This window comes from Primulina eburnea, chromosome 6 (assembly GCF_022965805.1).
Source record: "Primulina eburnea isolate SZY01 chromosome 6, ASM2296580v1, whole genome shotgun sequence".
Taxonomy (NCBI): Eukaryota; Viridiplantae; Streptophyta; class Magnoliopsida; order Lamiales; family Gesneriaceae; genus Primulina; species Primulina eburnea.
Window position 1 is genome coordinate 10615095 of NC_133106.1, and position 26446 is coordinate 10641540.

At 37.1% G+C, this 26446-nt stretch overlaps 2 protein-coding genes across 2 annotated transcripts; one reads left to right on the forward strand and one right to left on the reverse strand.

Moving 5' to 3' along the window:
- The first annotated feature begins 128 nt into the window (after positions 1-128).
- Positions 129-905, forward strand: LOC140835313 (uncharacterized). Its single transcript, XM_073200804.1, has 2 exons — positions 129-341; positions 444-905. The coding sequence occupies exons 1-2, from the start codon at positions 129-131 to the stop codon at positions 903-905; spliced, it is 675 nt and encodes a 224-aa protein (XP_073056905.1).
- An 8049-nt stretch (positions 906-8954) lies between these two features.
- On the reverse strand, positions 8955-23360 carry LOC140835314 (uncharacterized). The gene is made up of 3 exons (XM_073200805.1): positions 22251-23360; positions 11453-13529; positions 8955-11284 (listed from the first exon to the last, which is right to left on the reverse strand). The coding sequence occupies exons 1-3, from the start codon at positions 23358-23360 to the stop codon at positions 8955-8957; spliced, it is 5517 nt and encodes a 1838-aa protein (XP_073056906.1).
- Between the last annotated feature and the right edge of the window lie 3086 nt (positions 23361-26446).

Consider the following 26446-nt stretch of genomic DNA (forward strand, 5'->3'; position numbering starts at 1 on the left):
ATTGCAATTTAAAAATGGTAGCATGTGTTATCCTTGCATAATTTGTTATAATATTTATTTTTAATTATAGTAATACAATTTTACTGTATATATGTCATAATTATACTTATATAATTTTTTTAATTGCAATGACGAACATCACCAAAATTGAATTTGAAGCATATGACTTGACTGGAAAAAATTATTTATCATGGATTTTGGATTCCGAGGTCGACCTTGTCTCTATGAATTTAGGAAAAACAATCAAAGAAGGAAATGAAATGTCCCAGCAAGACCGTGCAAAGGCACATATTTTTCTTTGTCATCACCTCAATGATGGGTTGAAAGTCAAATATCTCACTGTGAAAGAGTCATGAGAGCTTTGGAAAAATCTAAAAGAAAAATATGACCATCAGAGAACTGTAGTTCTCCCAAGAGTCCGATATGAATGGATGCATCTACAGTTACAAGATTTTAAGTCCGTAAGTGATTATAACTCTGCATTATTCAAGACTAGTTCCACACTGATACTTTGTGGAGAGAAAGTTGCTGATCAAGACATGTTAGAAAAGACATTATCCACTTTTCATGCATCAAATGTGCTCCTACAACAACAATATCGTGAACGTGGATTTCAAAGGTACTCTGAACTCATCTCGTGCTTACTAGTTGCTGAACAAAACAATGAGCTACTCATGAAAAATCACCAAATGCGCCCAACTGGATCCACACTATTTCCTGAAGCAAATGAAATTACATTTCCTGAAGAATATGAAATTGCATTTCTTGAAGCAAATGATAATTCCACTCAAAATCATAACAATGAAAGTCAACGTGGACGTGGGCGTGGCCAAAGAAAATACTATCAACAACAAAATGGAAAGAAACATAAAACAAGCCACCAGCAGTGGAATTCCAATAAATGAAGAAGCAAAGGAGAAAAGTTCGAAAGTGTATGAAGAAAAATGTTATAGATGTGGAATGGAAGGACATTGGTCTCATACATGTTGTACGTCAAAACATCTTGTGGATCTCTACCAAAACTCAATAAAGGAAAATGGAAAAATAGAGATAAATTTTGTGGACAATAATGATCCAATTGACATAACTCACTTGGACGTCTCTGATTTCTTCTCTTATGAAGATGGAAATATAGATAATTTGATTGGTGGTGGTGTGTTAGAAAACAATAAATAATAATTTTTATTGGTCTTACTTCTACTTTGAATTTCTATTGTTTCTTAGGTTATTGTGGTCTCGTTTTTATTTTAATGTTCAGTTCATGTTTATGATTTGTCGTGAAGGTTTATTTTTTTATTCAATAAATGTTTTTATTATTATTCAATAAAATATTTCCTTTGAAAGTATTACATATTATTTATCAAATTTAGCTTACTGAGTTATATTTTGTTTTAGATTAATGACTATATGTTATGATGAATGCTTAGCGGATAGTGGTATAATGCATACCATTATTCAAAATTAAAGGTATTTTTTGGAGTTAACATTAGCTGAAAATAATGTTACAATAATATCGGGTGTATCAAAAATTATTGAAGGTTATGGAAAGGAAAAAGTCATTTTACCAAATGATACAAGCCTATATACTGAAAATTCTATATATGCTAGCAAATCCAGTATAAATTTGCTTAGCTTTAAAGATATCCGCCGAAATAGATACCATATTGAAACATTAAATGAAAATACTTTTGAATAACTTTGCATAACATATATTATATCTTGCTAGAAGCAGACAAAAGAAAAATCATGTGCACTCCCTTCTGGAATGTATTTTACAACAATAAAACATTTGAAGCAAACATTGTCACAAACCATAAGTTTGTTGACCAACAAAGCTTCAAATTATGGCATGATCGACTTGGTCACCCTGGGGCAACAATGATGCGAAAAATTATGATTAACTCACATGGACACCTTCTAAAGAACCAGAAGATTCTTTTACACAATGACCATCCATGTGTAGCTTGTTCACATGACAAACTAATTTTAAGAAATTCCCCTACAAAATTTGATGCTGAAATCCCAACCTTCTTGGAGAGAATTCATGAGGATATTTGTGGGCCTATACACCTACCTTGTGGACCATTTCGATATTTCCTAATATTGATTGATGCGTCTACTAGATGGTCACATGTTAGTCTGCTTTCAACTCGAAATATATGTTTTGCTAGATTACTTGCACAAATTATTAAATTACGAGCTCAATTTCCAGATCATTCAATCAAGACAATTCGTCTTGATAATGCTACCGAATTTAAATCCTAGAAATTTAATGACTATTGTATGTCAATAGGGATTTCAGTTGAGCATTCGGTTCCCCATGTTCATACACAAAATGGCTTAGCATAGTCATTTATCAAGCTTTTGCAATTAATTGCTAGAACATTACTGATGAGAACAAAACTTTCATCATCTGGGTGGGGCCACGCCATAATATATGATGCATCATTGATTCGTATAAGGCCAATTATTATCACCAATACTCACCTTTACAACTTGCTTATGGTCGAGAGACTGATGTTTCTCACCTTCGATTATTTGGTTGTGTAGTACAAATCCATATCTCACCTACACAACGAACCAAAATGGGCCCACAACGTAGAATTGGGATTTATGTGGCATATGATTCACCATCTATTAAGATATTTAGAACCTTCAATTGGAGAATTTTTTACTGCGAGATTTGCAGATTGCCATTTCGATGAGTTTGAATTTCCAAATCTATGGTAAATAAAGTTGTATCCTGAAGAACAACAAAAGGTTTGTTGGAATGAGAAAACACTATCTCATTATGATCTCCGAAATAAACAATGTGAGCAAGAAATTGAAATAATCATTCACTTGCAAAGAATTACAAATCAATTACCCAATGCCTTTGTTAATACAAAGAATGTGACAAAGTTACATATACATGCAGAGAATGCTCCTGTAAAAAATTGATGTCCCCATAGGACCAGTTACCATTCAACCCGCAAATAAATCTAAAATACGCCAGAAGTGTGGTCGACCAATTGGTTCCAATGATATTGTACCTCGAAAAATAAAGGTACAAGAGAAAGAAAATTCAAAAGCTCCCGAAGAAGCAATCTTGGATGATATAATAAGAGAAATCAATGAACTAAACTTGGATAATATTATTCCTGAAAAATCAAATTCACATGAAAATAATGATATTTCAACAAATTATATATCATCTCGAAAATTTTGGGATCGAAATAACACAATTGTTGACAATGTCTCTGTCCTAAATGTCTCATTTGACATCATACATAATGAAGACCTAGAACCACAATCCGTTAATGATTGTCAACAAAGAGATGATTGGCGAAAAGGGAAAAATGTCATACAGACTGAATTAGACTTACTAGAAAAACATAAAGTGTTTGGGCCTGTAGTACGAACACCTGAAAATGTAATCCCAATAGGATACAGATGATTTTTTGTACGAAAGAGGAATGAAAATGGTGAAATTGTAAGATACAAGGCCCGACTCGTAGCCCAAGGTTTCTCGCAGAGACCTGTAATTGATTATGAGAAAACATATTAATTTGTGATGGATGCCACTAATTTTCAATTCCTAATCCGTTTAGCAGTACCAGAAAGTTTTGATATGCGACTTATGGATGTGATAACTGCTTATCTTTATGGTTCACTTGATAGTGAATATATATATATATATATATATATATATATATATATATATATATATATATATATATATATATATATGAAAATCCATGAAGGATTCAAACTATCGAAAGAAAATGTTGAAGCACTCAAGGTTATGTTATCAATAAAACTACATAAATCTTTGTATGAATTAAAACAATCTGGTCGCATGTGGTATAATTGTCTTAGTGAATATTTGTTAAAGGAAAGATACAAAAATAATGATATTTGTCCATGTGCTTTTATAAAAAGAACATATGAGGGTTTTGCAATTGTGCAGTATATGTTGATGATCTAAATCTTATTGGCACTCCAAAAGAGCTTACTAAAAATGCCCATTACTTGAAAAATGAGTTTGAGATGAAATATTTAAGAAAGACAAAATTTTCAAATTGAACATTTTCAAGAGGGAATATTTGTTCATCAATCATCATATACAGAAAAAATATTAAAGTGCTTTTACATGGACAAGGCACACCCATTAGCATCACCAACTTTGTTCGACCACTTGATGCTAACAAAGATCCTTTTCGACCATTTGAAAATAGAGAAAAAATCGTTGGTCCAGAAGCACCATATCTAAGTGCGATTGGTGCATTATGATATCTCACAAATTATACTCGTCCAGATATATCATTTTTTGTTAACCTTTTAGCTAGATATAACTCATGTCCAACCCGAAGACATAGGAATGGTGTAAAACACATATTTCGTTACCTTCGTGGTACAATTTGTAAGGATTATTTCGTCCGACGGATATCGAAAATAATGAAAATATCAGAATATGATGTAAAACAGTGAATTCGTGTTTTGTCAGAATTAGATGTTGTGCCAGATGTTACAACATCTCGGACAGCATCTACACGCAGCAGAAAATTAACTTTTATAACACAAATTCGCTTTAAATAAATAAATGGACAAGATTAAATATGCACAAGTATAAATACTTGTGCGGTGCCTTTTGGAAAAAATTAATCACTAGAAAATCACACTGTTTACACAAAGACCTAACACTAGTGATTCCACGAAAATCAATTTCCTCAACAAGTTGAGAAAAATAAATGCTTTCTAAAACAAATAACCAGAATAAAACAAAACAAGAAAGCAAAAACGTGTTCCCAAGCAATAGTTCCAAGCGAAACAATCTTCAGCCAACGTCTGCACAGATGTTGTCTTCAGATGCTCCCAACATTCAAGGCAACACTTGGTATCGGCAGTCTTCAAAGGATCAGTGTTGATAGTGATTTTCTCTGAACTTTAGTCGTGCAAAGTATGCGTATAACTTTGAGTAGAAGACGGCCGCCTCCAACTTCCTTGGTTTTCCTTCTTATAGATGAGCGCCTTATCTCATAAGGAAACCTATTAATGAAGGAAAGTAAGAGTTTTATTAGGAATAAACTCTTTTTAAACATTTAAAATCATATCTTATCAATTTACTAAATCTTTTAATATTTCATTTTTCTAGGAAGGCAAAATCAAATCAAATATTTACTCAATCAAAACAATGAGGAAAATATATTGGGAAAATAATTAACTATATTAAGCGAAAACTTGGAAAACATTATTTCCCTTCAATCTCCTCCTTTTTGCCTTTCGTGGACAAAATGAGATTAAAAACATTTATCATTATTAATTCACTTTAACTCCCCCTGAGTTTAAGAATGTTTGTCTCCCCCTGAATAAGATACTGTTAGCCGAGGTGTTGTTAAAGCCAGTACACCTGCACAAACTTTTGATATTTCCAAAAACAACATGAGAAGCAGATGCACGCATATAGTAAAGGCATAAACACTAGTACGAACACTTATAAGAGCAAAAACAGTTAAAATCAAGAACAAAAGAGTATAGTGAAGATCAAAAGCATCCATGCAGTCATTCATCATCCTCCTCATCATCACTATCATCATCTTCACTATCATCCTTAGTGCCAGAAGGTCCAGCATAATCTTCTCCCCCTTTTTGTCCATGAAAGACATCTATAGTCAACAGAACCTCAATAGTAGTGGCCAACATCTCATAGTAGGCCAAATCTTCCTTGGCCTGAGCAATATTTCGACGGGCATGATCAAGGTGAGCCTGAGCAGCACCAACTGGAATCTTCAAGTACCCAGAGGTGGATGTAGAAAAAGTGGTATGTGGAGAATGACCAATAGCATGAGGGGACGGTGGAGAGACAGTAGGCCGAGAAGAACCAGTGGCAGGGGGTACTGAAGCAGAGGCATTCCACAGAAGATCAACCTTCCTCTTGCCTTGCAGTAGAGCAGGAGCAATCTTGAGGGAGTCACTGACCAGGGAGAAAGGTTCAACTATGTCCTTAATAAACCCTTGTGACTCCAAGATTCCATAAATGAGAGATGGAAATGGGAGCTTGGATGACTTCAAACCTCCGTTGACATACTGCAAAATTGTGTTGAACACCAGGCGTCCAAAATTTAAGGTTGCGTTCCCAACCGCAAAGAGAACAAGTGCCTGAGCCTTGGTGACAACCGTGGTATTAGTAGTCGGAGTCCAATTGTGGATGGCAATCTTGTGCAATACCGAATAGAGTGATGTAAGTGTAGCAGCTGAGACCTTGTGGGGATGTAGAGGAAACTGGCTGACCATTCCACCAGTGAGGACAGAAATTACTTCGCTTAAATCCGAAGGAGGCCCGTCGGCAACAACAGGTGTACCATAGTGTGCATTGATTACATCGGCTGTGAATTTGTACACCCTGTTGCGGACAAACACTTGTCCAAACTTTTCCGATCCCGGATCGCCAACGCTTAAAGATAAATTTGCATAAAATTCGAGGACAACCTTATGACAGTAGGACAGAGCATATGTGCATGTGGAAAGCATACTTCGAGACTTTAAGAACTCGATTAAATTGTACTTAGAGAATGCTCCCAAATTCACATTGCGTTCCGCGACAAACTCTCGATTTTCATAGAGGTGACAGTTGGAGAAAGCCGTCTCAGAGTAAAACATGTTGTTGTAGCTATTGGCCAGATCATAGGCAGATAGATCATTGGTTTCTTCCGTGTCCTCAACATCTGGGGCGACATCCATAGGAGCCTGGTTATTTTCTTGTCTGGCACCACCAGCAACCGCGTCATCAGCGGATTCACCAATAGACTGACTTGATGAAGTTGGACTTGTGGAGATTGGAGGAGCAGTAGAGGTAGATGGAGCCTTACCCTTCTGATTTTTCAAGTTGGCCATAAATTGGGCCAACGAAACTTCATCCTCACTTCCATCAACAGGATTCTGAGAGGGTCGTGTTGGAGAGGGTGCAGGCCTAGAGAGATCATCATCATCATCATCTTGGCCGAAGGAAGAGGATGACGAGACAAGAGTAACGAGAGGGGCAGGCTTCTTGCGAGCAACCAATTCGTAGTCCCCATCAGCAGAATCATCTCCCGAAGTCTCTGCAGGTTCGATTAACGATGGACGAGTGGATGATTGCCCCTTGTACCGAAACCGTTTCCCTGGTGTGAGGTCAAAATTATACCCAGTCTGTCTTTTGGATCGACGAACAGGTTGACGCAGAGGATTGAATACTTGGATAATTGGTGGATTCTCAACATCGAAGGCATTTCCGGGTTCGCCTGGTGCAATTACCTCCAAAGGGACTGGATCTTCAGTCGTCAGCGTCAATGGGAGGGACGATTCGACAGTGGGTGTCGTAGCAGATGTTGTATCACTAGGAGCAACATTTTCTGTGTGCCCCATTTCACTCCGAATGTCAAGGGGATCAAAACCTTTGCCTGCCATAGATGGTAATTTGTAAGTTTTAAACAGAGAAAGAAAGAGAATTTCAGAAGGAAATGCGAAAGTGCTGGAGCAATGGCTTAGGGTTTCTAGAGTAGAGATTGTAAAGTAAATGTGGAGTAGAGAGGCTAATAATCACAATTAAGCACAATGTAACTCCATGTAAGTCTAACGGTAAAAAAAAATTTAACTCAGCAAAAATTAGCCTTTACCACCATCGATTGCTCAGCAAAATTTTCGCACAACACTAATTCAAAATTACCAGTAACCCACATCAATTTTCGCTCCACTAGACATCGAGCATTACATAAATTCTAGATGTTCGCACAATCTGGATTTTCATCGAATTTTCTTTTGTCGAATTATCAATATCCTTGTGGCACACCAATATTCACGGAAATAAGTTTATGCATGAGCTAATTATGCCTAAAACAGAATGTAACAGAAATAGAAGCATGAAAGCAGATGTGAGATATGTTTACAGATGGAGTGTTGTCACAAATGTTGGCAACATCCTCTGACAGCACTCACAATTCCCCAAAAAAATTTGATTATCTTCACACTTGGTGATTTAGCAATTTTCTGAACATAGGAGTGGTAGCTCCCACACTAGGAGAACGGTCTTCATTGGACTCCCCTAGGTAGCCTTTTTCCATTTTCTCCTATTGCTGTGGTAATTTTAGAAGGGGTAGCTCCCACACTAAAAGCACAGCCTTCATTGGGCTCTTTTAGGTAGCTTTTTCCATCTTTCCTTCTAACCACAGACCCATCTTTTTACTTTTCAATTTTTCTGAGGAGACTTGTCACATTGGTTAGAGTCAAATGACCAATCATCAAGTTCGTTGTGACTGAGTTCAAATGTATAGATGTGAAGATTTCAAAGATAACTAGGAATTGTAAGAGCATCAGAAAATTATGCTACATTGTTGCAACACACCATGTCACAGTATGAATGCAATGTAGTATGCCTAAATCCTAAATATGCTCATGCAAGATAAGTGTTGTCCGAGATGTTGTGACATCTGGGGCAACATCTATCAATGATCAAATAGAACACATGCTGAGAGATTTCCTAAGATTGGAGAATCTCTCAAAGTCCAACGCTTTTGTGAATATGTCAGCCAATTGGTTATTTGTATCAACAAAATCAATTCTAATCAATCTTTTTTCTACTAGGTCTCGAATAAAATGAAGCCTTATGTCAATGTTCTTTGTTCGAGAGTGTTGTACTGGATTTTTTGAAATGTTAATTGCACTAGAGTTATCACAGTACACCATTAAAGATTCACTTTTAAGTCCATAATTTCTATCATTTGATTCATCCACAAAAGTTGGGTGCAAGCATTTCCAACTGCCACATATTCGGATTCAGCAGTGGATAAAGATACACAATTCTGTTTTCGACTATGCCAGGAAATTAAGTTATTGCCAAGGTAGAAACACCCCCAAGAAGTACTTTTTCTATCATCTAGATCCCCAGCCCAATCAGCATCGGAAAATCCTACCAGGTTTGAGTTGGTTTCGTGAGTATACTATAATCCTAATTCAATTGTTCCTGCTATGTAACGTAAAAAACGTTTAACAGCTTTCAAATGAGAAGTTTTAGGATTGGATTGATACCTAGCACATAAGCAAACACTAAACATGATGTCAGGACGGCTAGCCGTCAAGTATAAGAGACTTCCTATGATGCTACGGTACAAGGTGTTGTCAACATCTTCACCCGCAAAATCTTTGGATAATTTTTCATTTGATCCCATAGGAGTTTTCATGTGTTTGGTGTTTTCATTTGCAAATTTCTTGATCAAACTTTTAGCGTACTTGCTTTGGCACAAAAAAATTCCGTCATGCATTTGTTTTATTTGCAAACCCAGAAAGAAATTTAGCTCACCAACCATGCTCATTTCAAACGTCGATGACATGCACTCAACAAAATCATTAGCATGCTTTTGTGATGACGCACCAAAGATTATATCATCTACATAGATCTGACAGATAAGGATCTCACCTTGGGCCTTTTGAATGAAGAGAGTTTTATCTACCTCACCTCGTGTAAATCCAATGTCGAGAAGATAGTCAGTCAATCTCCCATACCATGCACGGGGTGCTTGTTTCAAGCCATAGAGAGCCTTTTTCAACTTGTACACATGATTCGGTTTATGTGGATCCTTGAATCCTTTAGGCTGTCTCACATGTACTTCTTCACTCAAGAACCCGTTCAAGAAGGCACTTTTGACATCCATTTGAAACAGTTTTATTTTCATGTAACAAGCAATGGCAAGCAAAAGTCGAATTGACTCAATGCGGGCAACAGGAGCAAAGGTCTCATCGAAGTCAACCCCCTCAACCTGTGTGTACCCTTGAGCAACTAACCTTGCTTTATTTCGAATGATGTTTCCTGACTCATCAGTTTTATTTTTAAAAACCCACTTTGTGCCAATCACGTTGCCATGGTCAGGAGATGGAACTAAAGTCCACACATCATTTCGAACAAACTCTTCAAGCTCATCATGCATAGCATTAGTCCAAAATTCATCTTTTAATGCTTCCATAACATTTTTAGGCTCAATTTGAGACACAAAGCATGAAAATCTAACCTGCGAGTACATGGTACTCATGCACACGAGTCCAACCATTTTTCGATAGTCAACTCTGTCCTTCTTCCTGGTCTGGATATCTTCCCTTATTCCTCCGATGATTTGAGAAGACGGGTGGTTCTTTTGGATTTTGCTTGGAATACTCGGTCCATCATCGACTACCTCATTATCGCTGTGAGCATTTTCCTGTGAACCGTTGACATCAGTGTCACATGTTGTGCTGGATGTTGCAACATCTGGAGCAACATCTGTCTTATCCAGCGGTATTTGAGTCTCCAACAGATCTTCAACATCATCTTCTGCAGTTTTCTTCTCAAGATCTGCACGGTCATCAAAAACAACATTAATCGATTCCATAATCGTTCTAGTTCTAAGATTAAACATACGATAAGCACGACTATTAGTGGCATAACCGAGAAACAGACACTTATCACTTTTGGAATCGAACTTAGCCAATTGATCCCTGTCATTCAAGGTGTAGCATACACAGCCAAAGACATGAAAATATCTAAGATTAGGCTTCTTTCCCATAATTATTTCATAAGAGGTCATGGTTGATCCACTCCTTAGATACACCCTATTTGAAATATGACAAGCTGTGTTAAGGGCTTCTGCCCAAAAACGCTTTGCAAGATTCTTTGAAGTTAGCATCACTCTTGTCATTTCTTGCAAAGTCCTGTTCTTACGTTCGGCAATGCCATTTTGTCGGGGTGTTTTTGGTGTTGAGAATTCATGAGAAATACCTTTCCTGTCACAGAAGGATGAGAATGAGCGATTTTCAAATTCCTTACCGTGATCAGTTCTAATCCTTCTTATCTTCAGACTGTGGAGGTTAGTGATTCTTGTGATCAGATTTTTGAATACTTCGAATGTATCTGACTTCTCTTTAATAAAATTAACCCATGAAAAACGGGAGAAGTCATCAACACACACGAAAGAGTATTTCTTACCTCCGAGGCTCTCAACTTCCATAGGACCCATAAGATCCATGTGTAGTAATTCCAGACAACGTGTTGTCCCAGGTGTTGGCAACACTGGATGCGACACGTGAGTCTGTTTCCCTTTTTGACAGTCACCGCACACATATGATATACCAGAAGAGAGGTTAGGCATACCTCTTACTGCATCGTACGTACTCAAGTTTTTCAGGGTTGTGAAATTTGCATGTCCTAGTTTCTGATGCCAAAGGTCAAGTTCGGTGATTTGCACATGTTTGCATGAAAGGTCTTCTCCTATTTGGTAGCAGTTGTCTGAGGACCTTGTACCTGTCATAATACACACATTCGATTCATCAAAGACTTCACAGTTATGTTTATCAAATTTAACAAACAAATTATCATCACATAGTTGGCTTATGCTTATCAAATTTGAATTCAATCCTTCAACATGGAGCACATTGTGAAGCCTTGGCAATCCTTCAACATTCAGTGTACCCTTTCCTACAATTCTTCCTTTTGCTCCCCCTCCATAAGTCACTCTACCACACTTTTGTTCAACATACTCAATTAGATGATCTTTAGAGCCCGTCATGTGGCGTGAGCTTCCACTATCAAAATACCAATGACATGCAGTATTAGTTTTCAATGAAGTATAGACAACATTACAGTGAGTTTTTACCTTTGGTACCCAAATTTGTCTTACTGTAGGTCGATGGTGGGAGGTGTTGCGGAAAGTGTTGGACAACATTCGGGGCAACATCTGGCTCGACTTTTGATTCATGCGATCATCCCTGAGTTTAAAACAGTAGGGCCTGATATGACCAGGCTTAAAGCAGTAATGACATATATATCTGCGTTTTCGTTTCTTAGAGATTGGTGCAGCAGGTTGTCTTTTTGATGAAGAGCTTTCGATTGGTGAATTGGATTGTGGTTGTGGAGAGGTATCAGCTTTTCCCTTCACGAAAACAGTAGACTTGGAGGATTCACCTATTTCATACACACTGTCCTTGAACCCTAAGCATTTCTTGTCATCTCTTCCCATCAGAAGTATGGATTCAAGCTTGGATGAGCTTGTGTTGAATCTGGACAAGGTTTCAGTTGCTTTTTGAAGATTTTCTGTGGTCTTACCAAGTTCCAAATCTTTTTTGCTCAAAATTACCTCAAGTTTAGCAACCACTGCTTTTAGATCAGCATTTTCTTTCACCACCGATTTTAGATCGGCATTTTCTTTCACCAGATTTGCATTAAGCTTGTTTCTTTTGGTCCAATCTTCAAACAGTTCTTCATAGAGCTCCTGGACACTTTCAAGAGTAAGTTCTTCACTGTCAACCTCCAGATCATCTTCATTCAAGTTTCCAGAAATTGTACAGTTGAAACAGACTGATTTTTCACAGATGTTGCGGCCAGGTGTGGCAACAACTAGGACAACACCTGAAGGATTCACTTGTAACCAGCGGGTTTCTGTCAGTAGTGCAGTCAGGGAGGTTTGATTGTCTTCATCAGTGAACTTCTCCTCAAGATCTGATTCTTCATCGCTCAGAGATGCATTGTAGCCTTTGTTCTTGCGTAATCTGTTTGCACACTCATTTGCGTAGTGACCGAAACCTTGGAATTCTCTACACTGCACAGAATCATATTTTCTTGGTTTGAATTGTCCCTTGCCCTCGTTCCTTGTTTGAACTTGTAGCTTCGCAGGGAATCTTTGCGTCCTTTCAGGTACATGGAGGCTCGGAGACTTGGATGACTGTGCATCCTTCTTATCTCGGATTCTCTTCAAGTAATCACCAAATTTCTTTGTGATAAAGGAGATAGAGTCCTCGCAGAGCTCAGAATCATTGACTTCTTGGGATATTTGAAGGAGTTCATTGTAGGAGTCATTAGAAGCTTGAAGTGCAATTGTCTTCCCTTTATCCTTCCTTTGCATGTCCAGATTCATCTCAAACGTGCGTAGTGAGCTGATGAGATCTTCCACTGACATCTTAGACGTGTCCTTACCTTCATCTATCGCACAGATTTTTATATTGAATCTTTCAGGCAGAGAACGGAGGATTTTGCTTACTAGACGCTCACTGGAAATAGATTCTCCAGCACTGAATGCCTCATTAGCAATCTCCCGTAGACGACGATCATACTCAAGTATGCTTTCAGATTCTTCCATCCTCATCATCTCGAATTTGGAAGTAAGCATCCTCAGTCTGGTTCGTCTCACACTCTCAGACCCTTCACAATGACATTGAAGGATGTCCCATGCACTTTTAGCCGAAGTACAGTTTGTTATTAAACTGAACATGTTCATATCAACCGATGTGAATATAGCATTCAAGGCCTTTGAGTTATGGTTTGAATTTTTCACTTTGTCAGCAGTCCAGTCATTTTCAGGCTTTGGTCGATTGTCCCCCTCTTGATCTGTTGCGACTGGTGGAGTCCATCCGTTGATGACGCGCTGCCATGCCCGTTCATCTAAGGATTTTATGTAGTATTGTATCTTGACCTTCCATAAGCTGTAATTAGTACCATCAAGGACTGGTGGTCGAAGTGATGCACTTGCAAACGTAATGTCCATTAAATATTTCTGTCAAACAAAACAAAAACCAGAATCAGCACTTAGTATATCAAGAGTTGGCTCTGATACCACTTGTAAGGATTATTTCGTCCGACGGATATCGAAAATAATGAAAATATCAGAATATGATGTAAAACAGTGAATTCGTGTTTTGTCAGAATTAGATGTTGTGCCAGATGTTACAACATCTCGGACAAAAATCTACACGCAGCGGAAAATTAACTTTTATAACACAAATTAGCTTTAAATAAATAAATGGACAAGATTAAATATGCACAAGTATAAATACTTGTGCGGTGCCTTATGGAAAAAAATTAATCACTAGAAAACCACACTGTTTACACAAAGACCTAACACTAGTGATTCCACGAAAATCAATTTCATCAACAAGTTTAGAAAAATAAATGCTTTCTAAAACAAATAACCAGAATAAAACAAAACAAGAAAGCAAAAACGTGTTCCCAAGCAATAGTTCCAAGCGAAACAATCTTCAGCCAACGTCTGCACAGATGTTGTCTTCAGATGCTCCCAACATTCAAGGCAACACTTGGTATCGGCAGTCTTCAAAGGATCATTGTTGATAGTGATTTTCTCTGAACTTTAGATCGTGCAAAGTATGCGTATGACTTTGAGTAGAAGACGGCCGCCTCCAACTTCCTAGGTTTTCCTTCTTATAGATGAGCGCCTTATCTCATAAGGAAACCTATTAATCAAGGAAAGTAAGAGTTTTATTAGGAATAAACTCTTTTTAAACATTTAAAATCATATCTTATCAATTTACTAAATCTTTTAATATTTCATTTTTCTAGGAAGGCAAAATCAAATCAAATATTTACTCAATCAAAACAATGAGGAAAATATATTGGGAAAATAATTAACTATATTAAGCGAAAACTTGGAAAACATTATTTCCCTTCACAATTGATTTGGGATTATTTTATTCGACAAAATCAAATTCTTCTTTAGTTGGATATGCAGATGCATGATATCTTTCTGATTCACATAAAGCTCAATCCCAGACAAGTTATGTGTTTACACGAGGAGACACTGATATATCATGGAAGTCGGTGAAGCAATCCTTAACAACGACGTCTTCAAATCACTCTGAGATCATTGCAATGCATGAAAAATGTTGAGAGTGTGTGTGGTTGAGATCCATGCCACAACATAGTCAAGAATCATGTGGGTTTCCAACAGCCAAAGATAGCTCAACAGTAATATACGAAGATAATGCTGCTTGTATTGCGCAGTTAAAAGGAGTCTATATCAAAGGTGACAGAACAAAGCATATTTCACCAAAGTTTTTATATACACATGAGCTTCAAGAAAATGATGATGTCGATCAAATTCGCTCAAGAGACAATGTAGCTGACTTATTTACAAAGGCATCGCCAACTTCAACATTCAAGAAATTGGTGCACAAGATAGGGATGCATCAATTGAAGGATCTTTGATGATTGAGATCATGGGAAGTATCTATTGTTGTACTCTTTTTTCTTCGTTCAGGTTTTTCATATTGGGTTTTACTGACAAAGTTTTAACGAGGCAGCATTTGATCCCCCACATCTCTTAGAAGTAATTTTTCAGTCGATAACCATCTAAAAGGGAGTGTTATAGATAAGATATTGTAGATGATTATTGAGATAAGATTTATATTTTATCATGTTATCAACTATTCAAACTCTGAAAATATACTCTATAAATAGAGGTCTCAAATGATGAATAAAGCATTCAAAATCATTTTCTTTTCTCTATATTCTCTACAATTCACAAAAAAAAAAAAGCATTTTTAACTACCCAATTTTATATTTTTCATTTATATTTTTAACATGAGTAGGTCTCATGTGAGACCGTCTCACGGATCTCAATCCGTGAGACGGGTCAACCCTACCCATATTCACCATAAAAAGTAATACACTTAGCATAAAAAGCAATACTTTTTCATTGATTACCCAAATAAAGATCCGTCTCACAAAATATGACCCGTGAGACCGTCTCACACAAGTTTTTGCCTTTTAACATACATTTCAATTTAAAAAGTTGACGAGTGTTACTTAAAATTGGGGAAAAAAACATCCTTCTACATATCACTCGAATCCTATGTATATAATTTAAAATGTGGCCGGCCAAGCACAGTAACACAAACTTGAAGTTGGTGTTTTTAAAATCGAATCAAACCTGTTGGTTCGACCGATCGCGAATCTGTTAGGAAAATGTTGAAAAACCGTTTGATCGATCAAACCGATTAAGAACCGTTTGGACCGTCATAACTAGTCCAATCATTTGCATATTTTTTTTAAAAAAATAGTTTTTTTTATTTCTTTTAAAAATATTAATTTTCATATTTAAAATTTAAATATAATTTTTTTGTTTTATATATATATATTATGATTTTAGTTTAGATTTTTTACAAAAATATTATTTTAATAATATTAAGTTTTATTTTTATTTGTTTATTTATTAAAAAATATATATACAATTATATTTACTTATATGTATATTGTTTAGATTTTTAAATGGATAAATATATTTTTTAATTATTTATACGTAGATATTTAGAATTTAAAATATATTATTTATTATATTATATTATTATTATATATAATATAACAATTTTTTGGTCTCACCATTAGTTCAACTTATCTGTCTGTCAGAATAATTGAACCATTTTTTAAGATAAATATGTTTGATCACCGATATGATTATAAAAACATTGCGTGATACAAAAATGGATAATGTATGGTTCGACTTCAAATTTCAAACCGGGAAGATAAGTAATATTAATATACATACTTCGAGATGTGTCCATACACAAAATTGAAGTTTAAAAATGAATAATTTAAGGGTGGGCTTCAAATTCGGAACTTGGATGATAAATGTGCACAATTAAATTATTTTTTCTTTTTCGTAAGGATATAAATTGAAAAATTGTAAATATTATAAGAGCGATTGCACAATTAAAATTTTTTGATTCGGCACTATTTTTCGATGGTGCTTGTTTTGTCTGGCTTATTAATTATTAGATTATAAGGTTTTTATAATCTAAACCTTGTACTATAATTTTTTAGAGTCATGCTAGATCTATATTTATATTGATACACATGATATTTTTCATTTTCGAAGGTAATAGAAAATGAATAAAATAAAAGAGATCTAATTGAACTCAATGGTATTTTTGTAATTTACTATGAGTGTGGCCCCCCAAAATACTAAAAATAGGAGGTCAAATGCGCTATTATTCAAGAAAATTGTAGGAAACCTCAACACAGTAGCTTATTATTTCTGTCTCTATTTCAAGTTAGGACCGGTAATAGTGTTGGATCCTTTAAAAATCAATTTTTTTTGTAAAAACTTGTATTGAATAATTTTGAATAAAGCTTTAAAAATTCATACTAATGAAGGTACATGTGCAAAAATCACCAAACTTTTGTAAAAATGTCAAAAAAAGTGCAGAAATCGTCGGAAAATGAGAAACCCACTAGTCGGAAAATGAGAAACCCATGAAACTCGTCGGCGCGTGTACCACACGGTCCACCTTTCCTACAGCTGGTCGAGCTCTGACCACCACGTGTGTGTGGCCGTAAGACGATGCATCTTGTCATTTACCACAACTTTTGTATTGAAAACATTTTGCGATTCTAGATGAATTTCGCCGCGATTTTTAAAATTAGAGATGATTATTTGTCTTGCTTCGACCGTCCAAAAGCAGTGCTTCCGTTTACTGGAAGGATGATCGATCAACACAATTTTAAATTAAGAAAAATTTTGAACACCTTCTATTTTAAAACAAATGTGAAAATCATTAAGGAAAAATGGGGAAAACATGCTTAATGATCATATTAAAAAGTATAAACGTGTGCTTGCTATGATCTGTTGGGCTTTCAAAAATTAATTGAAACTCGAAGAAATTTTCTTAGATAGATAGAAATGATGAAATCATCAGCCGGAATCTACTCTTCAGGGATGATCATCAGATATTCAAGAAATTTCCGTTGTTTAGACTAACTGATCTTGAAGCGTCCACTATTTTTTAACTTTAAATCCTATTATTTTTTTTCCGTACTGTAAAATTCAAAACTCGTATTTTAAAATACTAAACACTTCCATAAATCAAAGTAGTTTATCATTTAAAATCTAAAGTGTATAAAATCCCTAAATCGTAAATTAACCAAAATTCAACTCTCACCTTTAACATGATCATCCTAACTTCAAAATAAAGCATAAAAATCTCTAATAAAATAATTAACAAAATCTTTAAACTTTTAAATATCAAGCTAATGCAAATAATAAAGTCTCTCGAGAGTGTACTATCGAACTCGATTCGCTCAAGCGTCAGCGCCTCCCTCAATATCATCATCACCTGCAGCATATAAACCTAGTGAGTCTAATGACTCAACACGTTCTAAACATGAGTAGAAAATAATACATAAATAAGAACATGCATTTAAAATCATAATTTTATTCAAAATAAATTTTTAAACATAATTTAATAATAAATCATCAAATCGTAAATCTTTCAATCATTTATCATTTTGGGTGAAGTTTGATCCTTGTAAGTGACTAGCCTTTATCCTCTAGTCGAATGATCAGCCTTAGCTCACCATTGCGCATGGGTACGGGCACAAGGCACCGACGTAAAATGGAAATACGGTTGTTGGCTCCCTCTGGGCCTTTTACCGTAAACGGGTCCCCTATGGAGCCTTCTCTCTCATGATATTCCCCAAAAATCATATATCATATTTTTTTTATCACAGTCAATTTACGTCCTCCAAAATATTTTTTTCTTTTCTTTTCTTTTTAATCATAAAGTATCGTGTTCTTTTCACATTTGAAAAAATAACATTTTAACAGTAAAAAGTTCACACATTTACCATAATTAATAAAATCTCATATTTTCATCATAAACATTCAAAAATATCATTAACATGCGTTATGATTCCTCGGGACACTGCCAACCATTTTCGTACTACCAGGTATAAAATGACTGTTTCGCCCCTCGACTTAAAATTTCTCGTTTTTAACTTTTTCTTACATTTATCGAATCTAGACCGTCCCAAATAATTATTTAAGCTTAAATTTAATTTTTTAAAAATTTTATTTAGCTTAAATTTGAGGCTTTCTATTAAATTTCTAATTTACTAATTCTTGAAGCAATTAATTCTCGAATTAATTCAAACTTTAATAATTTCTTCCCAAACATTAAACATAAACTTTTTATACCTAAACAACCCTCATGAACCGAACCTCGTGGACCATGGTTCTCCTTTTTTCTTATTCCTAGCCAATATTTCAAACCCTATCTAGTTCTACCGAGCAATCTCTCGTTTTTTTCTCGAACCACACCCGAGCCACCTCGAGCCAACCCTTGAACAGACCCCCTATGGATCCTACAGAACACACTTGGACCTGCACCGAGCTTCCAGACCGCACCAAAGACCCATGTGCAAGCCACGAGCTGTGATGCCCCTACCTTATGCGCTGAGGACTCTTTTACTCGACTAGGACTCCTCCACTTGAGCCAACACCGAGCCAAACCCTCTTGACCCTCACTAGACCATGTTCCAACCCTTGCTCGCCAGCCTAAGCCAACGCTGAACCCCTGCGCCTGCATGCACGCGCGGAGGAGCCCTCACCCTAGTGGACTCCTCCTCGGCTGCTGTCAAGGAGTCCTTCCTAACACCTAACCACATCCAGCTAGCCCATATCCCAGCCCTGACTGAGCCATGCGCGGTGCAAGCCCTTGGCCGAGCCCTTACCCATCGAATAGCCTTAGGAAAACCCTAGGCTTTTTCCTGTCCCTAGCCCTCATGATTTACAGCCTTGTTTAAACCTTTATTCGTCCTCGTTCTATCCATAAAACGTCCCAAGTTGGCAGCATATCTGTCACACCCTTACTCTATACTTAGCATAATTACCATAATCAAAATAAGGTTTGAATGATATAACTATATTATGAATCAAATCAAACAAGGGGCATCACTTTGACGGTTTGTAAAAATTTTGGCATGATGTCCCTATATTTTGTACAAGCCCAAACCAAGCAACAACATTCATATATACATAGACACAAACTCAACTCAAGCAACAACATCAACCCATATATATATAATCGTATTCTTACAAACAAACATATTCTGTACCATCATACCCCTAGACATAAACATTGTAAAACTTGTGTCAAACCCTGACATTCAATTCATTATAATACATATGCGGAAGCTATACAATAAGAAGCCCGGTTCTTGTCGAGGTAGGGCACGTCACTAGCATCCATTGGCGAACCGGCATCCTAGGCATCTTCACTACCTGATCCTGTAATACATGAGCTACGTGAGTTTATAAACTCAATAAGTTGGCACTTGTACGTATCAATATGCATCGAAGGAACATACATATCAAGTCGTGATCAACAATGAATCTTAAAAACATGTCATACCGTAGCATATATTCAATGTTCATTTTTGTACTTGAGCCTCATTAGTTGACCTGTACTACCGTGCTTGCTTTATTATATAGCTACTACTGTGTTGGACGTCAGGGAGCAACCTTTGGCATCCCCACGCCCCATGAACATATATTGGCCAATAGCTTTGGTGGACTTAAAACCACCCATGATGTCAACAAGCTCTATATCATGTAAATCAATCCTTTTCTTTTCATGTTCATGTTCTTGTTCATGACATAGCACCCATCATCGATATTCATGAGTTCCTTACATATTTAATACATAACAATGGAATATGGTGCTATGTTTTCATCAATAAGCATACTAACAATGTACATATATCAATAGACAATGAGATGCATTTGAAATTCATAATATTACTCATGTATTACTTCAAGAACATGCCAACTTACAGTCCAATTGTACGAATACTGGTTTGAGACGATGTTCTCGCTCCTATACTGTCAAATACATCAATAATTTAATTACTATGTCTATACTAGTGAAAGTTACACCTCTACACAAAGAACAACTAAAAGTGAAGAAAACTTACAACCTTAGGAAGTTCTTGTGATGGAGAACTTAATTCTAACTTCAAAATGATGAAAGGAATGAAGAAGAGAGCTTTTGGGAGAAAGTTTTCTAGGTTTGCTTCGTGTTTTTGCTGAGGAAGAAGATAGGAATGGTAAAAGTGCTTAGAAAAGTCAAAACTTATCCTTTTATACAGCAGGTTCGCTAGGGCGGACGCTTGTTACCGCTAGGGCGAGTAAATCTCGGTCCTACACATTTTATTTCTGCACAGGCTCGCTAGGGCGGACACTTTTGACCGCTAGGGCGAGCAAGTTTCGGTCCTATACATTTTATTTCTGCACAGGCTCGCTAGGGCGGACATTTTTGACCGCTAGGGCGAGCCAGTTTCGGCTCTGCACACTGATGCATCAGAAATCGCTCCAGAAACGGCTCTTCCCTTCATAATCTGGAAAAGTTGTAAGCTACAAATTTGTAGCCCTATGTCTTGGCTTTAAGCTCCCCAAATTTCAGGTCATTTGGAGGTCTGAGTAAAACGTTATGCCCATTCTCCTAACATGTGTCAATGAAGGAATGACGGTAAACATGACACACTTCGAGGCGCTTTTGGCTTGTATTCCACAATGATTTGGACAAAACTCAAAACTAGAAAGTTGTAGAATTATATCTTAGCTTTCTAATGGTTATGGCCTCACTCAATTTGGATCAATATTCAACTCATTATGCTAAAACCCGTACGAACTACCATATCTACATCTCATTTCCCACAACTTCTATTACACTATTTCTATGTACACCTCTTACTATCACTATTTTAACACATATTCATTCTCATTGCACCATAAACAATATAAAAGTCATGTTCAATCTTAATATCAATACATCAATCAATATGTAAAACATAATGAGCTAATTAGCTATCTAATAATGACATAAACGTATTACTAATCATTTGTACGAGTAACCGGGCATTACAATTATCCCCTCCTTCAAAGAATTTCGTCCTCGAAATTTGACGTACCATATAGTTCGGGATATCTCTGTTGAATCTCGTCTTCTCGCTCCCAAGTTGCTTCTTCGATTGCATGATTTCGCCATAACAGTTTCACCAAGGGTATTTCCTTGCCTCGTAATACTTTTGATTTCCTATCGAGGATTTGGACTGGTCGTTCTTCATACGAGAGATTCGATGCAAGCTCCAATGGTTCGTAATGAAGAACGTGAGAAGGATTGGCCAAATACTTTCGTAGCAAGGAAACGTGAAACACATTGTGAACATTTGACAAGTTCGGAGGAAAAGCAACTCGGTAGGCTCTGTCTCCTATTCTTTCTAAGATTTCGAATGGACCGATATATCTTGGACTCAATTTTCCCTTCTTACCAAAACGCAAAATGCCCTTCAATGGTGATATCTTTACAAATACATGGTCACCACCCTGAAATTCCAATCGACGACGTCGCACATCAGCATAGCTTTTCTGTCGACTCTGGGCAGTGTGCATTCTTTCTCTGATCTTGGTTACCAATTCAGCTGTCTGTTGTACCAATTCAGGGCCTAACAATTTCCTTTCTCCTATTTCATCCCAATGTACTGGAGATCGACATTTTCTACCATATAATGCAGTATATGGTCTCATTCCAATGCTTGACTGATAGCTATTGTTATATGTAAACTCAGCCAACGGTAGTTTTCTGTCCCAACTACCTGGGAAGTCAATAGTACATGCCCTCAACATATCTTCTAAGATCTGATTTACTCGTTCTGATTGTCCATCAGTTTGAGGGTGGAATGCTGTGCTGAATGACAATCGAGTTCCCATAGCATGATGCAAGCTTTTCCAAAATGCAGATGTAAATTTTGGATCTCTATCTGATACAATGGACATTGGGATGCCATGAAGCCTCACTAACTCCTTGATGTATTCTTCAGCATATTGATTCATCGTGTATGTAGTCTTCACCGGAAGAAAGTGAGCTGATTTTGTAAGTCGATCCACAATAACCCATATAGCATTGAATCCTCTTTGTGTTCTTGGCAAACCAAGAATGAAATCCATCGTGATGTGTTCCCATTTCCACTCAGGAATGGGTAGCGGTTTCAGGAGCCCTGCTGGTCTTTGATGTTCAATCTTGACCTGTTGACAAGTTAGACATTGTGCAACAAATTGAGCAATGTCCTTTTTCATACCTGGCCACCAAAATAATGGTTTCAAATCCTTGTACATTTTCGTGCTTCCTGGATGGATCGAATATGGAGTAGCATGAGCATCAATAAGAATATCAGTTCTGATTGTTCCTTGCTTTGGCACACACAATCTACTACGATATGTCCAAATTCCTTTCTCATTCAATTCAAAGTTCGAATGTCCTTTTGCTTCACCTCGCTGCCTCAATTGTTGTAATTCACTGTCTATACTTTGTTCGGCCTTGATTCTATCTGCAAGTGTTGGTCGAACCATGAGAGATGATAACTGAATTGCAGCTCCCTTTGGAATAACATCAAGCTTCAAGTTCTGCAAATCCCATAAAATCTGCTCTTGTACTTGCATTGCAGCAATAGAACTGGACTTTCGACTTAACGCATCTGCAACAACATTGGCTTTACCTGGATGATAATTAATAACACAATCATAATCTTTCACCAATTCCAACCAACGTCGTTGTCGCATATTTAATTCTTTTTGCGTGAATAAATATTTCAAACTCTTGTGGTCCGTATATATTTCACACCGTTCACCATACAGATAATGGCGCCATATTTTCAATGCAAATACCACTGCTGCCAGTTCTAAATCATGTGTGGGATAGTTCTTTTCATATTCTTTCAATTGCCTAGAGGCATAAGCAATCACCTTCCCGTGCTGCATCAAGACTGCTCCTAAACCTTGTTTCGAAGCATCACTGTACACTACAAAATCTCCTGATCCTTCTGGAATAGCAAGGACCGGTGCTGATGTCAATTTTGCCTTTAACTCTTGAAAACTGCGATCACATGCTTCGTCCCACACAAATTTCACATTCTTTCGAGTTAAAGCAGTCAAAGGCAATGCTATCTTAGAAAATCCCGCTATAAACCGACGGTAATAACCAGCTAGCCCAAGAAAACTACGTACCTCGGTAACAGTGGTAGGTCGTAGCCAGTTATTAACAGCTTCAATCTTACTTGGATCCACTGATATGCCTTCTTTTGAAATAATATGACCCAAGAATGATACTTGTTCAAGCCAAAATTCACATTTCTTCCATTTGGCATATAAATGTTTATCTTTCAAAGTTTGCAAAACTAATTGCAAATGTTCCCGATGCTCCTCTATAGTTCGTGAGTAGATGAGAATATCATCTATAAACACAATCACGAACTTGTCTAGAAATGGCTTAAAAATTCTATTCATTAAATCCATAAAAGCTGCTGGTGCATTTGTTAGTCCAAATGGCATTACAAGAAATTCATAATGCCCGTACCTGGTTCGGAAGGCAGTTTTTGAGATATCATATGATTTAACTTTTAATTGATGATAGCCTGATCGTAAATCAATCTTCGAAAAGATTGCAGCTCCTTGTAATTGATCAAACAAATCATCAATTCTGGGGAGTGGATATTTGTTTTTGATTGTCACTTTGTTCAACTCCCGATAATCAATGCATAGACGAAGGGTACCGTCTTTCTTCTTCACAAACAAAACAGGTGCACCCCACGGTGAAAAGCTCGGTCTAATAAACCCTTTATCAAGCAACTCTTGTAACTGTTCTTTCAGTTCTTTCATTTCTGTAGGAGCTAATCGATAAGGAGCTTTTGAGATCGGATGAGTTCCTGCCACAACATCAATTACAAATTCGATCTCTCTATCTGGGGGTAAGCCTGTTACATCATCAGGAAATACTTCTGGAAATTCACAAACAACATCTGTATCTTTTAATTCAAGAACAGGTGGATCACTAGTTAACACAGATGCTAAATATCCTTGACACCCCTTCTGTAGTAATTTACAAGCCTTCATACAAGAGATTATCCGAAGAGGTAAGGATATACCTGCACTTGCTACTGTGAATGGTTCAGCTCCTACTGGTGCAAACTTGATCATCTTCAGGCCACAGTCAATATTAACTCTGTACTTCGAGAGCCAATCCATTCCCAATATCACATCAAAATCAGTCATCCTAAGAACAATCAAGTCAGCATACATCTGATATCCTTGGACATAAAGTGGACAACCTCGCACAATTTGGTCTGTCTGTAATTCTTGCCCGGAAGGTAAGGATATGGCGAGTTGTGTCTCTGTTGTACTTGCTGTAATGCCCAGTCTCCTTACAAACGATTCCGAAATAAAAGAATGCGTGGCTCCTGAATCTAGTAAAACAATAGCAGTAATACCAGAAATCAAGAACATACCAGTGATCATCGACGTATCCGCATCCACTTCTTCCTTGGTCATGGAGAAAAGGCGTCCCTGTACTTTCTCAGAACTTCCTGGACAATTCTTGGCGAGATGCCCTGGCTTTTTGCAACGATAACAGATATTAGAACCTTGCATACATTCCCCGCCATGAAGTTTTCCACATTTAGGACAAGGTGGTCTGTCCGGTTCTTTACGTGGAGGGGGACCCTTGCCACGGGGTTCCTCTGGTCTAGTACCCCTGCTATCAGTCTTTTTGCCTTGTCCTGTTCCTTGGCTCTTCTGAAAGTACTGCTGCCTTCGTTGTTGCCTGTCCCTGTCAATGTCATGTTCATCTTGTTCTGCCATAAGTGCTCTTTCTACTATCTCCCCATACGTAGCAACTTTCGACATTCGTACATCTCTTTTAATTTCGAGCGAAGTCCTCGCATGAAATGTTCGCCCTTACTGGTGTCATCTTGTGCAATATATGGTACATATTGGACTCCGGCCTCAAATTGTTGTATGTATTCTGTCATTGCCATAGTTCCTTGCTTCAGGTTAAGGAAGTCGCTGGCTTTCTTAGCTCGTACGTCTTTACTGAAATACTTGTTGTAAAACACGGTTTTGAAAGTTCCCCATGTCAGTGGTCCAACCGGTAATGCCACTTTTGCACTTTCCCACCATATTCTTGCATGTTTTGTTAAGAGAAATATGGCACAAGTTACTTTGTCAGCATCATCCATATGAAGGTAGGAGAAGATGGACTCCAATGACTTAATCCACTCTTCTGCTACTGCTGGATCGGTGCTTCCCATGAATTCCGGAGGATTCAAACGTCTAAAACGATCATATACGTCTGTTTGAACAGGCACATGTCTGTGTACTATGGCTTGAGCTTGTGCTTGTTCATGAGTAGTCCGTTGCATCTCCAGTAGCTGTTGGATTTGTTCACCATGGACTTTTGCTTGTTGTTGGAGTAATTGCGCGAAGTCATCTATCGGTCGTGGCGCACTGCCCTCACCTTCGACTGCTGGGGCCTTGCCCTTAGATGACTCTCCTTCATGTACTTTACGTTTTGGTGGCATCGTCGCTTATCTTAACCTACATGTAGGTCACGTAGAAACACATAACTTAGCATAAACTATGGAATAAAAAGATACTTACTTGCCAAGTTCTCCATATGGATGAAGTGCAGTGTCTTCCCTGTCAAAGAACCGTGGGCTCTGATACCATATTAATTGTCACACCCTTACTCTATACTTAGCATAATTACCATAATCAAAATAAGGTTTGAATGATATAACTATATTATGAATCAAATCAAACAAGGGGCATCACTTTGACGGTTTGTAAAAATTTTGGCATGATGTCCCTATATTTTGTACAAGCCCAAACCAAGCAACAACATTCATATATACATAGACACAAACTCAACTCAAGCAACAACATCAACCCATATATATATAATCGTATTCTTACAAACAAACATATTCTGTACCATCATACCCCTAGACATAAACATTGTAAAACTTGTGTCAAACCCTGACATTCAATTCATTATAATACATATGCGGAAG

What these genes read in the sequence shown, in the direction of transcription:
- LOC140835313 (XM_073200804.1), top strand. Translation starts at nt 129, where the DNA reads ATGACGAACATCACCAAAATTGAATTTGAAGCATATGACTTGACTGGA. An exon ending in TGAAAGTCAAATATCTCACT is followed by an intron (nt 342 to 443) that starts GTGAAAGAGTCA and finishes ATGCATCTACAG; the next exon opens with TTACAAGATTTTAAGTCCGT.
- LOC140835314 (XM_073200805.1), bottom strand. Translation starts at nt 23,360, where the DNA reads ATGCAGCACGGGAAGGTGATTGCTTATGCCTCTAGGCAATTGAAAGAA. An exon ending in CTGATGGACAATCAGAACGA is followed by an intron (nt 13,530 to 22,250) that starts GTAAATCAGATC and finishes TTTGTTTGACAG; the next exon opens with AAATATTTAATGGACATTAC. An exon ending in AGGAAGAATTGTAGGAAAGG is followed by an intron (nt 11,285 to 11,452) that starts GTACACTGAATG and finishes GTATTATGACAG; the next exon opens with GTACAAGGTCCTCAGACAAC.